Genomic DNA, 15,889 nt, shown 5'->3' on the forward strand with positions numbered 1-15,889 from the left:
TCATGTTAACCTGCAATGAATTTAAACCCTGTATTCTAACAAACTACAGCAAAGACCTCCCATCTAACAATTTAGGACGACCTTGATTATTTTCGTGTATTCTGTCTTTTCACCAGCAACGATAACCTTATAAAAGCCTTCCAACTTCTTTCTCATCGGGGTAGTTTTGCTGAACAGGCACGCCGAAGCCGGGGGCTATAGTCAGTAGTGTAGAGCCAAAAATGTAGAGGCGGGCATATAGCTTTCTCTTTATTGTATACAAAAAAAAACGTTTCGGTTTCCTTCTTTTGGATGGCTCCCCAATAGCAATTTATTTACCTTTCCATATTTTCTAGGGTTTAATCACCTTTAAATGTCTACCTGTTACTTGTGTACAAAATTCTTAAAAAATAAAGAATTTAAAGTAGTAAAAATTTTCCACCATTTGTTGAATTTCCAGTTATCAAGAGGTCTATTGAGGTCACACGTGAATGCAAATGTCAACAAGTAATATTGGTTCAATCAAAGATTTTATCCTGGTACAAGCTAGCCACGATTCTTTAGAATTACCAAGAAGAAAGAGAAGGGGGCGCAGACCCCTTTCGAAAAGTAGAAGGGGGTTGAGCACCCCTGTGCCCCCAGTGGCGGGGTGACTATCTTTTTCTTGGGGTGGCCAAATCAATTTCTGCGCCCTATCTATATATCGTAGTTATATAAAAGCACGGGTTTCTGGTAAAGAAATCAATTTTTGCAACTTGAATTCAAAATTTCATGAATTGGTTTTAACTAAAAAATGGGAGTATGAATGGAAAACATTATGCAATCAGTACAAAAGTTAAGATGACCTTCTCGATCGTGGTTCGCTAAAATATCCAGCCAAACTGGCTTATTTTCGAGGGTCGGCCTATTTTCGCGGAAACTAGATAGGCAAAACATAAAATACTAATCAAAAGACATTATATTTATTTACATTGATGTTTCATACAAGCTGGCGCCCCCTTGAGCACGTTTATTATATCCAGAACACCAGCTTCAGAGTAGAATAACATTTCTCTTTTGGGGCTCCTTAGTTTTTCAAACTAAAGATAACCTTAGTCCGTATAGGGGGGCACTGCTTGTGGGCGATTTTATCGAAATTTAATCTGGGGGACTAAGAATCAAGTCTAGTGACATAGGAGGACCCACCATGGTTGGGTCCGACGTGCAAAAATCTTGTCAAACCTTCAATGATATCAAACCTTCTAGAATGGCTAAAAATGCATTTCCCAAACCAAAGTTTAACAAAATTCCATACTGCTCAGAATAGACAATTCGACGGTTCAATTCAAGTAGGGGATTAGAAATAATAATCAACTTAGAGTTAGAAATTGAGGGATTGAAATTGAAACTGCTGGAACGTTAGAAAGAAATAACTAAGATAAATTATGAAAAGACCAAAGAAGCACCAGCTCAGCCCAAAGAACTCAAATTTCTGATGTAGAGGGCGAAAGAGAAGATAGTTAAGATGAGCTGCATATCTTATTTGTTGATGACAAAGGAGAGCCAAAAACTGAGAGAAGGAATGTAATGGATGTATAAAAAATATTAAGTTTGCTAGTTTGCAAGTCAATCGGTGCAAAACGAGTTTTTTCAAAAATTTCGGTTTCCAAAAATTTGGTAAGATTAATTTTGGTGAGAGTGTTCCCCCAACTTAATGTACTTTTTCTTCACTTCAATTCACTTCATTCAAAACCAACAACTTAACAACCTACTTCAGCTTTCTTGTTTTCTTCGAATCCTCGATGTTCCGAGCAGGCTTCGAAGCTGCAGCTAGGAAATCTACACATCCTCTGTGTTGACCACAACTGGGAGCAATATATGTCACTAATGTTGATTGGGTCATAGCAACGCAACAATGTGCTTCGATTGTAGAATCGCACGTTTTATTAGATTGTTCACAGCAAGTTACTGCGAAGTGTTGTACTCTTTGTACGACCAATTTTGAAGTTCCTAGCCAGATTTTACAAGCAAACAATTTTGGCGTCCCCTAATCTCCAATTGCGCCCGAATTCAGGGGTGGCCATGGCCCCTTGCCCTCCCTGCCATCACGCTGCTGGATGGAGCCCTCCCTTCTACAGCCCCGACTATAGTTCCCTCACTTTCTTGCTGAAATATGACATTAAAGTAGTGTAATCAATATTATTGGGGAAAAACTGTTCCGGTGTAGTTGGCCAAAAGAAGGAATACAGTAAAGAGAAAGGCAATGTCGAGAATGTGCTACGCGTCTCTGCTGCAGGGATGTGCCGATTGGGGGCGTCACGCTAATTTCAACCTGTAATTCGTTCATTTTATTGGTCGTGGTTTGTCATAATAAACTCTCGTTTTTGTAATACAATTTTTTAATAAGAACAATTTTATAAGAACACGAGCCTCAAAATTGGTTAAAGGTCAAAAACAAATTAAGAACAAGCTGAGGCTGAGCTACTGCAAAATGCAATTTTGAACAACGTTTTATCTTATAAACGAGAGTTTTTAGCCATGTGTGGGTTCTTTTTCGGTGAATATTCAAAGTCGTAGGCAAATGAAGGCTGTCTAACTCACTTTGTTTGCAAATGAGGCCTGAACACCTCCCTAGAGCGAAACCGCTAGCAATCGCACTATTTATTGATTCAAGAACAAATTAAAAACAATCCACCCTCAGATTTTCGAAAAAACAATCAGCCTGAACTCGAATTAACTGGTTGATACAAGAAAGAGTGTATTGCAAATAACTTGCTATGAGGAGCAAGCTAACGACTATAAGAAATGACTGCAAGAAATAACTGCAAGAATTTTTCTGAGATGCCCCAGAGCCTACGAAACCTCTCGGCGGCCTTCCAGCAATATGTGCCCCTTCAATTCTTATAAAATTCTATAGATTAGAGAAAATTTTATAAGCTGAAATTATTGTTATGAGGAGTTCAAAAGAAGCTGTAGTTCATTTTTGCAGACAATCCTAAAATTGGCTTTTCACAAAAAGATGCTCATTGATTCACACAAAAACGCGAAATCCAGGAATATTAGTTTCCGCAAACTTAATTTCCTTATACTTTCATGCCATCATTTGCTCTTACTTGTTATCATTAAGTTTGTACATGATCATTTATTTCATTGTTAATGAATTTTCTATGGAGAAAGAGTCGGCGAATAAAGTAAAGTTGGTCACCTTTTTTCTGAACGCCCTCCCCCCCCCCCCAAACATAATTGTCTAGGCACATCACTGCTCTGCTGTACTTATCGAAGGATCAGTCTAATAAAGAAAATCACTTCCAGTGTCGGTGCTTATTTGAGGATGCTTATATGGGGGGCCAATGCGAGAATTTATGTATCTTCAAATGAACCTTCTTGGTGGGACCAAAGTTTTCGCTACTGCCTCACTTGACGATAACGGACATCAAAGTCAATGATATAGAATTTCTACATCATTGATCAAAGTGCACCAAAGTTTCTGGATTACATAATCTCTATTCTGTATTTCTGGCAAGAGCTGCCTCGTTCTAGAACTTGTCAACATTTTCAAGATGGCCGTTTCATAAATATCACGATGCTGCAGCCTTTGTTACAGCAGCTGTACTTTTATCCTGCAGACTTGAATTATTGAATTAGTTTCAACGTGTAAATAATCAATATATTAGTTTTTGTACCTTTGTGTGCACACTACGACAAATTGCCATGGCAGGAAAATATCAGCAAGTTCATCACGATGATGGAAACGACGTTGAAGATTCTGGAAGTGACAGAGAAGAGGACTGTCTAATCAAACAAAGGAAAAGTTCGCAACATCCAATCAGAAGAGTTTCTACGAACTGTACTCATCTCACAGTTGCTTGCCCTACGTGTAAGGGAAAAGGAAAGCTATCACAAGGTATTGGGATTCTAGAGGTATTACGCCCTCATTTAATAGGCATGTAGTTAGTTAGAAATGATAGATAGGAACACTCTGCAAAACGACGAGCCTGGTAGACTGCTTGTTCTCTTCTGTGCTCCCAAATGACCAATCTCCAGGGCCCACGCAACTGGGGGGGGGGAGGGGGGCAGAGGGGCCACGGTCTTCCACTTTTTTGCGAAGCAGGTTGCAGTAAGTTGCAGTTTTAAAGTTGCAGTAAAATAGGAAAACCCTTTGCCCCCTACTTTTTAACCTTGCCCCTCCCCTCCACTTTCAAATTTGGGGCGTAGGCCCTGATTATTCAACTTGAGGATACTGTCCACCAGAGAAGCATTGACCAGGCTTTTGATGTTTTTCATCCTACAGCATCATGGTCTGCCCCTGCTCCCTCTTCCATCCAACATCATCTTCAACATAATTTCTGTTGAGATGCGGTAAAGTCAACTTACATATGTTTTCTGTGTTTGATATACCAGCTTTGTATTGTCTGTCACTTGCTTGGGTCACGAGTGTTAATTGATGAAACATTTATTCATCACAATCTACCCTTAATTGCACAAGTGATCAAACACTCTCCTTGTTGGGTTTGTGCAAGTGCTGACATGATCACGAGTTACTGCTCATGTTAAATGAAAAGGCCTGAGCCAGTAAGCATATTTTAGCCCAAAGTAGCATAGTTGGTAAATTAACGTTTTTCTCTAATATTTTCATCCAGCAAACAATTATGTGCCATCTCCAACCTAAATGTCTGGTTTCATGTGCAGGGTACACAGAGAAAGACTGTCATGATTGGTTTTATTTTTTAATCATGCTTAACTACATCAGAATAAACTACAAACTTTAATACATGATTATAGGCAGCTCAGTTAACTCCACAGTAATAGACTAAAATCAAGTATATGAAAGTGATTGGCAGTAAATAATCCTGTGATGCAGGGCTGTTGCTAGCAGTGGGGTGCAGGGGGTGCGGCACCCCCCTAGAAAATTCTTGTCGGCAAATTTTCTAAAAGTAGAGTTTTGTTGGGTTTTACTTTCAAAGTTCTCAATGCGATAGCTTTACCAAAAAGTTTGGATAAGATGAGGATAAGACCCAAAAAGTATCACCCAAAAACCCTCAGCAATTCAAAATAGGTACAGATGGCGCTATGGGTGTCACGGAGGGGCAAATGTCCACCAAAAATTTCAGAAGACTCCCTGTTGGCAGCCAGAGTCTAGAATCTAATGTCCAATATCCAGGGCGACCTAATTTCTACCTAAAGTTTGGGGACAAAGTTTATTAAAAAGATCTTAACATTGATCCTGGAGATACTGGAAGCCACTGTAAGCAGGGCTGCTGAGGGGAGCAAGGGGGCAAAGTGCCTCAGGGCCTTGAGGTTGATGGGGCCTCAAGTAGTAATGAACTCCATTTTAAGAATGAAATCAATGAAACGTAGAAGAAGTATGCCTAAAAATAGTTAAAAGTTTTAAACGATTGCAAGAAATGACTGCAAGAAATATTCCAAAATGCATTTTAAGCAAATCTAAAGGGCATGGTTGCAAAAAATTTCTGTTCGCTGGGCTCGCATAGGCCTTGTCTTTCGGGTTGCCTTCAAGGCCTTCAAAAACCTCTTGGCAGTCTTATCAGTAAGATCTACTCATGCAAACTAAGTACCTACAGTCACTCAAAAATTGAAGCGATGATTGACTAACGAGAACATACTCTTTGATAAACAAAATCAATTGCATCTAAATACCACACCCAAAAATTGAAATACCTTAGGCCATGCCCTATTTTGTCGGCAAATTTATGACTGGCACCCCCATATGTGAAAGTGATTAGTGACGGCCCTGCTTTGATGAATGCTCATGAAAGAATGCAAGATTAATGATTAAAGTGAGATGCCTTGAAAGTCACAAAGCTATAAAGCAGGCTAGGGGAAGTGAGCACAACAAGCTTTCATTCAAATTCAGTCTAGAATGTATTTCAGGAAAAATATAGCAGGTGTGCTTTTCACCGCCCGCCTGAAAACATCCAGGCGTATAGCGGCATGTGACATTTTTTCTCCAAAATTTACGGTTATTATGATAGATCTAGGCCGAAATTCCCAACATGACAATGCTGACAGCAATAATTTCAATGAAATTTTCTTCCTTGAATTTTTAGCATAATTATTTAGAAGACTTGAGCTAGTTTCTACACAAATATAAAGCTTATTTAACATATCAGCAAAAAAACAGCACTACAAGTACAGAAAAATGTTGGCCATGTCACAAACTGTTTTCATCAGCTTCAATAATGAATCTTTATCTGGTTGTAATGGCCGTTTTGATGTGTAAACCCATGCCCTGAGGGCCCTCTCCAATCTTCAGCATTATAAAAGTGCATATTCGCCATGTATATATATTTTTCTAATAACAATGATAATTCCCCTGAGAAATTGTGACATTTATACACCGGTGATTAGAAGACCAAAATAACGGTTAAAATTTTTAGAAAAGTTTGTCATATCGCAGAAAATTATGATGAAGGGACCTATAATTAGGTTCATGATAATGAGAGTTTTTTATATACGGCATTTGTTATACCGAAAGAATTTGTATGGAGTTAGGCAGACTCCAGGGGGACAAACATTTTTTTGTCATACCATCAAAATATTTGTAATCGGTTTTCATAATATCGGGATTCCACTGTAGCTTAGTCCCATGGTTATTTAAATTTTTTTTATATAATCCACAATACTGACAAGGTGTTAAGCCTTTTTGAATGGGCATGAAGTAATAGTACCAAGGAAACATTTAAACTTGTCTCGAAAACCCACAGAAACAATAAATACAAATTTTTATCTCAAAATAAAAGTAGGCATTGATATTTTGCACCCTTGAAAAGCAGAAGGCCAAGGCGTGTGCATGTGATCGCACGTCTTTCCGTTGGAAGCCTGTATCTAATGTCACTACAGAATCTATCTCTTACTCCCTTTGCTCAATCTTTAGTTGGTAGCATTTTGTTGCATCATATTCTTTGTTTTCCCTACTTCTTCACTTTGACAAGCCACTTTTAGTTGATTTTCTGACTGCTCACCAACCCAGAGAACTTTAGACCAGCCTCTGTAATAAAATATTATTCTGAAGTTCAATAATAATAATTTGTCATTTTTGTATTATTGTTATTTTCCAGCTCAAAGTGATACTGTTGTTGCTCTTATCCCCATGAATGATAACAGACTAGTACCAAGAAGAACGTAAGTATTGTTCTTGAAAATAAAATCTATCAACTTTTAATCAAGAACCAGAAAAACTAGTAAGAACTACTGGAATTCTAACACATGGTTGGATATAACTGCAGTTAATTCTGTGTTGTGATTTTGCAAGCACACCCTTCTAAATACATTTTATATGGTGTCATTAATCAATATTAATCTTATGATAATTGCTCATGTTTTGTATGACTTAAACAGTGTACTTATTCCAGATGACTTGACTGCAGCCATCTAGTTATTAAGATTAGCAGACTTGGAAAGCAATTTTAACCACAGCAATAGTTTCCTTACTGAGCTAAACCAAAACCAGGCTTTTGTAGGAAAAATGTAGCAGGTGTGCAAACCACCACACACCAGAAGTCATCCAGGCATGTGGTGGCGTGTGATATTTTTTTCAAAAATTTATGATAATTATGATAGTTCTACACAGAAACCACAAACACAACAATGATAACAGCAATAATCTTGATGTAATCTTCTTTCTCTGAATTCTTAACAGAACTGCCTACATTGCTTCACCTAACAAAAATGCATTATTTCTGAAGACTTAAGATCAAGTTTTAACAGAAGTATAAACTGACCTTATTTAATATATCAACAAAAAACAGCACTACAAGTACAGAAATATGTTTGCCATGTCATAAACAGTTTTCTTCAGCTTGTCCCCTGAAGGGCTTCAATAATGAATCTTTAACAGAGTCATTTAGGGCTTGACGTCCATCTAGTTGTAATAGCCACTTTTGTGTGTCAACTCACCCCCCTCCTCCCCTAACGGCCCTCTGTTATGAGTATGGCAGCTAATTTATGTGCTTCACTTGCCAATTGTCAATCAACCTGAAAATATACACTGCTGATAAATTTTGAAGCTAAAATGTAAAATGCATCAAAAAGATAATAATTTGACATTTTTTATTAAATTAAATGTCGCAGAAATCTAGATTTAGAGCGTAGCAAAGTCTAGAAGAACAAGGCTAGTACACAGTGTGCTAATTTTACCACAAGGCCACATTTTTCTAAGTTTTTTTGTGTGATTATAACTCTCTTGAAAAAGAGTTGAAGTTTTACATTGAATCAATTATTTTGTACCGCACACAATCTAGTATGTTTACAATAATGATTTCCCTGAGAACTAGTGACAAATGAACACCTGGAATGAATAAACCAAAATAACAGTGAAAATTATTAGAGAAAATTTGTTATATCAAAGAAAACTGTGATGAAGGGACCTGCAATTTGGTTAGTAATAATGAAATTTCGTTGTACCTGGAATTTGTTATACCAAGAGGATACCAAGGAGCCAGATTTTTCTTTGTCGTGCCAGAAAATTAGTTATATTTTAATTTATAATTCTTTGCTCAATCCGCAATCTGCAATCATATTTTGGAATGGCATGAAGTAATCGTACCAAAGAAGCTCATTTGAGGGATTGAAGTTGTTCAAAATCCCACAAAATAAATTAATAATTATTATGTCCTGTGTCGCAGGTAGTACACAAGAAAACGTACGTTTAGTAGGAACATAACAGAGCATATATCCAAGCGTGGATCCTTACAGCATGGTTCTCTAATGAGCTAATTATTCTAATTTATGAAATGATAAATTAATATGTGCATAAATCACAACATTACAATTATGAATTCTGCTCTCAAAATAAAAGAAGGCATGTGATATTTTACACTCCTAGGAAGCAGTAGGTATGCCAAGCGATTCATGCCTTTCTGACGAAAGCCTGAAAATGTTTAAGAACTATGTTAAACCAAATTAAGACTGATATCAAAGCAAGGATATATTTTATCCCCCTCCCTTTCCCTTGTAAGGGCTTAGCTATAGACACTAGAGCCTTTCCTTAGCACTACAAAATAAAAAATGCTAAAAATGTTAAAATTTACAGTTTTGTCACAAAATTATTTCGTGCTCAAAAAGTTACTATCAATTATCATAAAATAATATGCTTATATGGTTCTCTTTCATTGTAGCACTTTGAAACTGGTCATTGCATTTTGTTGCATTCTTGTTGTTGCTGGTTTGTGTCTGGCTTTTCTATTTCCAAGAAAAGTACAGCTTTCTGTTGTGGATGCATCTCCTGCTGGTTATTCAGAGAATGATAAAAGACTAGTTATAAACATAACGGTATACAAATGCTGTTATATGTCTTAACATTGTTGAATACAATTTAGAAATGTTTTAAAGTCAGGAAAATGATGATAAAAATGTCTTTTAGATTTTCAGTTTTACTTATCCATGAAGATGCTTGCAATGATAGGAAATTATGACCTTTGTACTCTTTATTTTGTTGTTTAATTAACAGAACAACACCTCAATCGCAATATTAAAAAACTCTTGCTTGCTATCAACCATTTAGAAGACAGGGTGACCTTGATTGGTTTATCTTCCCATATTCCCATATTATTTGGGTATTACATTCCCATATTTATTTTCTTTAAAAATGTTAGGATTCTATGTCTGCTCGCATAAATACCTTTGCTGAAGTTTTTTAGATAGTGAAAAGGATGAAAGTCTATGAAGTCAACAATAACTGCATATTTTAGATGATGCCATGTTAATTTCTCTGGTTGAATTCGTTTACCTTTCTAGGTGATGGCTAGGGTGACAAATACAAATTTCTTCTCAGTCAGACTTACAAACATCACAACAGAGGTTTTGTTCCTGTCTACAGTTGACTTGGTGCCACATGAAGTTGGTTTGGCCCTTTCAAATAATATAGAGCATTTTGGTATAAGAGAAGAGAGAGAAGTATGTATTTCTCATAGAGATAGGATAATGGTATTTCTAATTCTACTCGGCACCATTGTAGATTTTACTGTGATTGCTTTTTCATTTTAAAAACCATGTTCTTGATCCCAACATTCTCAGTAATTGTGAACCAAACAATCTAAACTGAGAATTACATTTCTACTATATTCTTTATTACACATATATTTTTATCTATTAGGTATTTGCAATTGATTCACATATTTTGGCCAGGATTGCATGCTGTTGGTTTACTGTGTTATTCATGTTGGGAAGCCATTAAGAGTTTAAAGATTGTTTCCTAATTAGTTCTTTCACACACTGATATTGTTATATTACATATGCAATGTATTTTACTCATATCAGTGTATATCTTTTCCAGCTAAAACTGTTTGTCAACACAGTGTATCTTAAACGGGACGCAGAGAGAATAAAGTGAGTGACAATTTTGCTTGTTGAAGTCCACTTGTCTTTAAGTGGTGTGTTGGGTTGAGGCCATGGTACCATATCTCTTGCAAGGATTTTCTAGGTCAACTAGTCAAAAAATGGGTTGTGTGCTTGTATTGCAGACACATTCACTGACCAGGATTTGTTTAAAACCATGAAGTGAAATATTATTATTGATTTTTATGAAAAAAATTGCAGAGGTCCATTACAGTTAACCTAAGTTGATATCAAATTTCCAAAAAAAATGTTTGCAGTTTTTTAAAGGCTGTAGTATAATGTTCATAGGGGAAGGACAGGACCCCAAATTACAGTAAGCTGATTTTAAACTTAAAATAGTTTGATAGGCATTGTGGTTTAAATACTTTCAATTTTAGTTTCTTTTTTGTTGAGTTGAGTAGTGGGATTTGGACTATCATTTTTTTCATTTTTGGATAACAGTGATACCAATAATAAAACTAAAAACGGCCTGAGCATTAATTGCTAATATGTAATATCAAATTGTGTATTATTTTTTACTTTTTCATTCAATTCCTTTAATGATAGAGTTTTCAACTAAAATTCAAAATTAGGAATGGATACATTTTACTTACGCTTGATAATCTTTTGTTTGTAATACAAAAACAATCTTTAATATGCCTAAAACATATGCTAAGATGCAGTAATTTGAACTAATTTCACCGTTTGGTCCATCCTCAAACCAGTTTATCTTTCTTGATATCTTTTCTTGCCTCATATTTGTAATATGTTGTTGAAAATTTAAGTTGGTATTTTTGTTTACTTTCTGTTTAGGCATCAGTGCCAACCAAGCTTTTTAATTTCATGCTAAAGACATGTTTTTATTTCATATAATTGTGCGTTTGAAATGATGACACATTTGGTAAACATTGCTTTTTTGACGCTAATGTATTCATTTTTATTCTAGGAAGATTTGTCTTTGGAATGCAAACACCAAAGATGAGAAATGGCACTTTTTCCCTGTTAGAATAAGGTACTACTGCTATTTCGAAAGTATTTATCATTATAAAATCTTTTTAAGCTTATTGAGTTGCCTTTTTGTTGTTTTTATCATTATATTTACGTTTCTTGACATTTTCCACTGCTTTTTGTGACTTCAGGTCTTTCACCTTCAAAAACTGATGCGCGTGACAAAAACTCGTGTGATCAGTGTGAGGCGCGCGATTCGAATTTATTTGATACCATGAAATAAGTTTTTTTAAACTGAAACGCCTTATTTAAAATGAACAAAAAACTTCGTTTGATAAAAATGTTCAAGTTCCGCCTCAGAAAATTCATGTGCCTCGAATTCCTCCTCACTCTCTGACTCTGTCGAATCGTCCTTTGATGGAGCTTCGATTTGTTTCTGAGTTTGGATACTTTCTTGAATGTTTATTATCATTCTCCGTTTGATTTTCAAATATAAATCCACAGCTCTTTTCGTTCGAAAGAGAATCATTGCCTTAACGATCAAATTATCGTTAAGAGTAATGTGCGAGATAGAGAGGCGTTTGTCAAAAAGTATGTTGCTTACGGTGATAAATGTATTTGCATTTGTATTTGTTGCTACCTAGCATCCGAAGGTAGTTTTTAGGACACTGAAAAGCTACGCAAATCAAGCAGTGTCGTGCTCCTTCCTCTCGATGTCACCACACCCCGTGATTCCTACGCCTGGAATTACAGAGGCTGGCGACTCTCCCCACTCTGGGTGAAAGTTTGGTCATGCCAGGGACTCGAACCACGGACCCTTGGGCATAATCGACATAAAAAGGCTTGCCATTTTACATTTTACATAAAATTTATCGCGGTGATACGTTAGAACGGACTTCTATAAAGGTTTTGCATTAGGGAACTTAGAAAAGCAGCCTCGCACGAAATTCCTAAAGTTCTTCCATTCTCACAAAACCATGAGAATTTTAAGAGCATTTCTTGTCGTTGTATACTTATATTCACCTTCCGTTGCAGCTTAAGTGCCAATTTGAAATACTGGTCGCACAATGAGCAAATCGACTCGAAGACATTGTTCTACATCGAGTGTCGACAAAAGGACTTTGCAGTTTAGACAAAGAGAAAACTGGTTCATGGTACACGAGATGTCTATTCTTTAATAAATTCTCTCGTGAATGGTACGTAGAGAAAGGATAAAATATCACTTGTGTAAAACAATTCCAAATATACCTTTGCCACATTTACCTGTTTCACCAAATCTGGCCAATGATTCTAAAGTATTTTGTATTTTATTGCTAATGTAAATTTAAAGAATTAAGCCTGGTGCCTAGAAATTTTCTTGGAAAAACGATTAGTGTATTCTTACCGTAAAATAGTTATCAAATGACTGTAAAGAAGAAGGGTGGAAATCCGATTAGTTTTAAAAATTTCTCGAAATTTCTTACAAAAACCCGTTTTAGAATACTTTTTCCCAAAATTTCCAATTATAGTATGCTTTTGTTCATAATTTTTATCCCTATTCTTTGAATATTCAGAAGTTTGTCCTGATCAATGTTTGAACTTTGAATATGTTCCAAATTGATTGTTAACTTTTATTACAATCGATTCACCCCGAATCACTCTTTTATATTGTGGAGAAAACCTGAAAATTTCTGTATTTCCTGTATTCAGAAAAGGGTATCAAAAATTCGAATCTTTATGCATTGATTGTGTTATTGTAAAGTTGAGCCAAAGACTTGTAAATGATTTGGTAGCTGTTGCAAGATGATTTCTCAAATATTTTTTTGTGATTAAAAACCCTATAGATTCTTTAATTATCCTTTCAGTAATAATTAACTTGATTTAAATGTCTTGATAAATTTTACAGATTAGAATGACTATATATTGCTTGTTGTGAAAATTCTTGTCCCTGGAAGCCTAATATCATGTCCACAAAAATTCAAATACTTCTGATCCTAACCCATGCCATTTCAAAATATTTCACATGGTAGCTGCCAATCTAATATGTATTTTGCAGAAGTTTTGCAAGGATTCGTTGAACTTATAATTTTATCAAACGACATTTTTAAATACTCATTCTAATTTTTTATGATGACTGTTTAAAATTGACCTAACGGTTTCTAAATAGCTGTTCTTTTGAAAATCCATTAACTTATGAAGCAATCATGTCTACTGTACTTCTGCATATTTTTTAGATGGATCTTGCATTTCTGTTATAAAACAGTGCTTTATGACTTAGTTCCTGCCCATTATGTCATAGATGTTCATACCCATTGACAAAATAATAACCTCCAAGATTATTTTTGTGTCTCTTTTGGAGCTTCCTATGGTTGCGTTTGGTATATGGAAAATAACGCTACCCAAATATTCCCTGTCCACGATACTGGACAGATTACGTAGATTTTACCAAATATGGCTACTGTATTTGGAAATATGAAAATTTCCCACAAGTATCAACCGATATTGATGTTCATACGCAAAATAAGATATTTGACAATCGTTACATACCATCTTGGTAGAAAAGTGACTGATAGGGTTTCCCAGGCCTTTATTGCCGACGTTTCAATACTTGTCAATTTTTACTGGAAAACTAAGGCTCTGCTTACGTTTAAGCCCCAGGGAGGGGGTACTCAAATATATTTAGGATAGGGGTGCTCAGATAAACCGTATTTTTTCTTCGCCATGCAGAAGAAAGTTTGCAAACCTTTCTCACATTCGAGACCCAAAAAAGTAATACAGAATTTTATGAACCCAAAAAGTAATTGTACAAATGGCTGACCCAAAAAATAACTTTTGCTCCAATTCTAGACCAAAAAATGTGATCTGGGCACTCCTATCCTTAAAATATATGAGTTCACCCCTGAGGTAAAAACAGGGCACTCAAGTTAACCCGAGGTAACCCAAAAAAGGAGGATTATTTTTTGTTCGTTTACTTGGGAAAAACTCCTCCCCTCTCATCCGAGCCAGATTTTGCGATGCCAGATGTGTCTATAACTGATCTTTGACCCTCCCGACCTGGTTGGCTCGTCTTTCATATAAATGTAAAGAATAACAATAGATGTAAACGAAATGCTGATGGATATTGCAGTTTTTAGGCGAGCTAGCCTGGTTAATCGGGCTGGCCTGAGAAAGGAGGGGCTTAATAGAGAAGGGGCTTTAAAGAGAGGGGGCTTAATAGAGCTTTTACGGTATTTGTCACAACACATGGTTTAGGCACGCATTTCAATGCAAACATGTTCTTGTAGATCAGAATGTACAAAAATTAGTCAGGATTGTGCAAATTGTGATACAAGCACCAAACTTTCAAAAACAGTAAATTTGATTCGCTGAAAAAGATGTGATATAGTAGACCTAATTTACATCTTGCTCCAAGTTCTATTTTTAGACTGGGGTACTCTGGTACCGACCCATAATTGTTCCATTGGCCATAAACAGAGAAAGCCAGGTCTTAGAAAGTTGAAATTCATAATATAAAGTCAGTTTGTTTATGCCGAAAATTAGCCAATTTCTACGTTTTTTAATTGTTATTGTTTTTGGAGCACGGAGAAAGATTTCAAAATTGAGAAGGGGTAGTAGCACGATAATATTTGTGAACCATTGCCTAATTTAGAGTGGTTTTGGCCACTAATAGTGGCCTTTGAAAAAGGAATCATTGGGGAAAATTCTCTCTTCGCTATCCTTTAACAGGGCGACATCCTGTCAAGGCGCTTTTTACCAGCTGTGTAGTGTACGGGTATCGAAGGTAGTCAGAGTGAATATGAAACCTTTGGTTTTTATGGGGTAATGTTTTATTTACCCCATATGTAGGTTCGAAACATTTATAAATGCTAGTTCAACTTCAAAAACTTTATGATGTACACCATGATTTACAAGGTTAAACTACAACACAAATATATTTCTAAACAAACTTTTATAAAAGACAACGGCGAATTCCATTAATTCACTACAAATACCCTAAAATTAAGAAGAGAAACTATGTGAGATTTGAAAATGTGAGAAACTATGTGAAATTTTAATAACTTAACTTGTTTTAGAAATGATTGATTATGGCTACTTTTGCTTCTCATTCTATCGTATTAATTTAAAATGTCACAAATTCATGCAAAAATGAGATAGCATAACAAAGTTTTGTTTAATAATACAATTTAGGCAAAGTATCAGTTTCCGGCAATTATAAGGGCGCGGTATGCAACATTATACCCGGTTATGTACCCCTGGACCCCCTTTTTCCATTTATCAAAATCAGTGGTCTTGGTAATATGGCTGTAAGTTTATCGCAGAAAAAAACTTTGCCCACATATCATTGATTCATGTAATGTGTTTTTGCACAATCTTGTTAAAATCTTTAAAATGCCTTTTCAACAATTGTAGCTAAAAAGGGCGTTTCCTTAGTTCTCCGGGAGACTGACGGGCGTGGCAAAAGAAACATTTTTAGGGGGCCCAGTTTTGTAAATCACCCCTGGGCCCGAGCTGGCTGTCGACGGCCCTGAATATTTGTGCAGGCTCTCTAGTTTCTAAAAATTTCAAATATCTTAATGCTATTGTTTAGGATTTTTGGATGTTGGAATATAAAACCATTTACACTATAAGTTAGGTTACATACTTTTTCAAACAGGGTTCCTTTGAACTT

At 35.9% G+C, this 15,889-nt stretch overlaps 1 protein-coding gene across 1 annotated transcript; it reads left to right on the top strand.

The window, feature by feature from the left end:
- Nucleotides 1-3,464: 3,464 nt before the first annotated feature.
- On the top strand, nucleotides 3,465-13,133 carry LOC135682540 (transmembrane protein 106B). Its single transcript, XM_065197474.2, has 7 exons — nucleotides 3,465-3,862; nucleotides 7,038-7,101; nucleotides 9,096-9,249; nucleotides 9,715-9,873; nucleotides 10,253-10,305; nucleotides 11,240-11,305; nucleotides 12,277-13,133. The coding sequence occupies exons 1-7, from the start codon at nucleotides 3,670-3,672 to the stop codon at nucleotides 12,371-12,373; spliced, it is 786 nt and encodes a 261-aa protein (XP_065053546.2). The 5' UTR covers nucleotides 3,465-3,669; the 3' UTR covers nucleotides 12,374-13,133.
- Nucleotides 13,134-15,889: the final 2,756 nt, after the last annotated feature.

Source organism: Rhopilema esculentum, chromosome 16 (assembly GCF_057945365.1).
Source record: "Rhopilema esculentum isolate cy_ngs chromosome 16, ASM5794536v1, whole genome shotgun sequence".
Lineage (NCBI taxonomy): Eukaryota > Metazoa > Cnidaria > Scyphozoa > Rhizostomeae > Rhizostomatidae > Rhopilema > Rhopilema esculentum.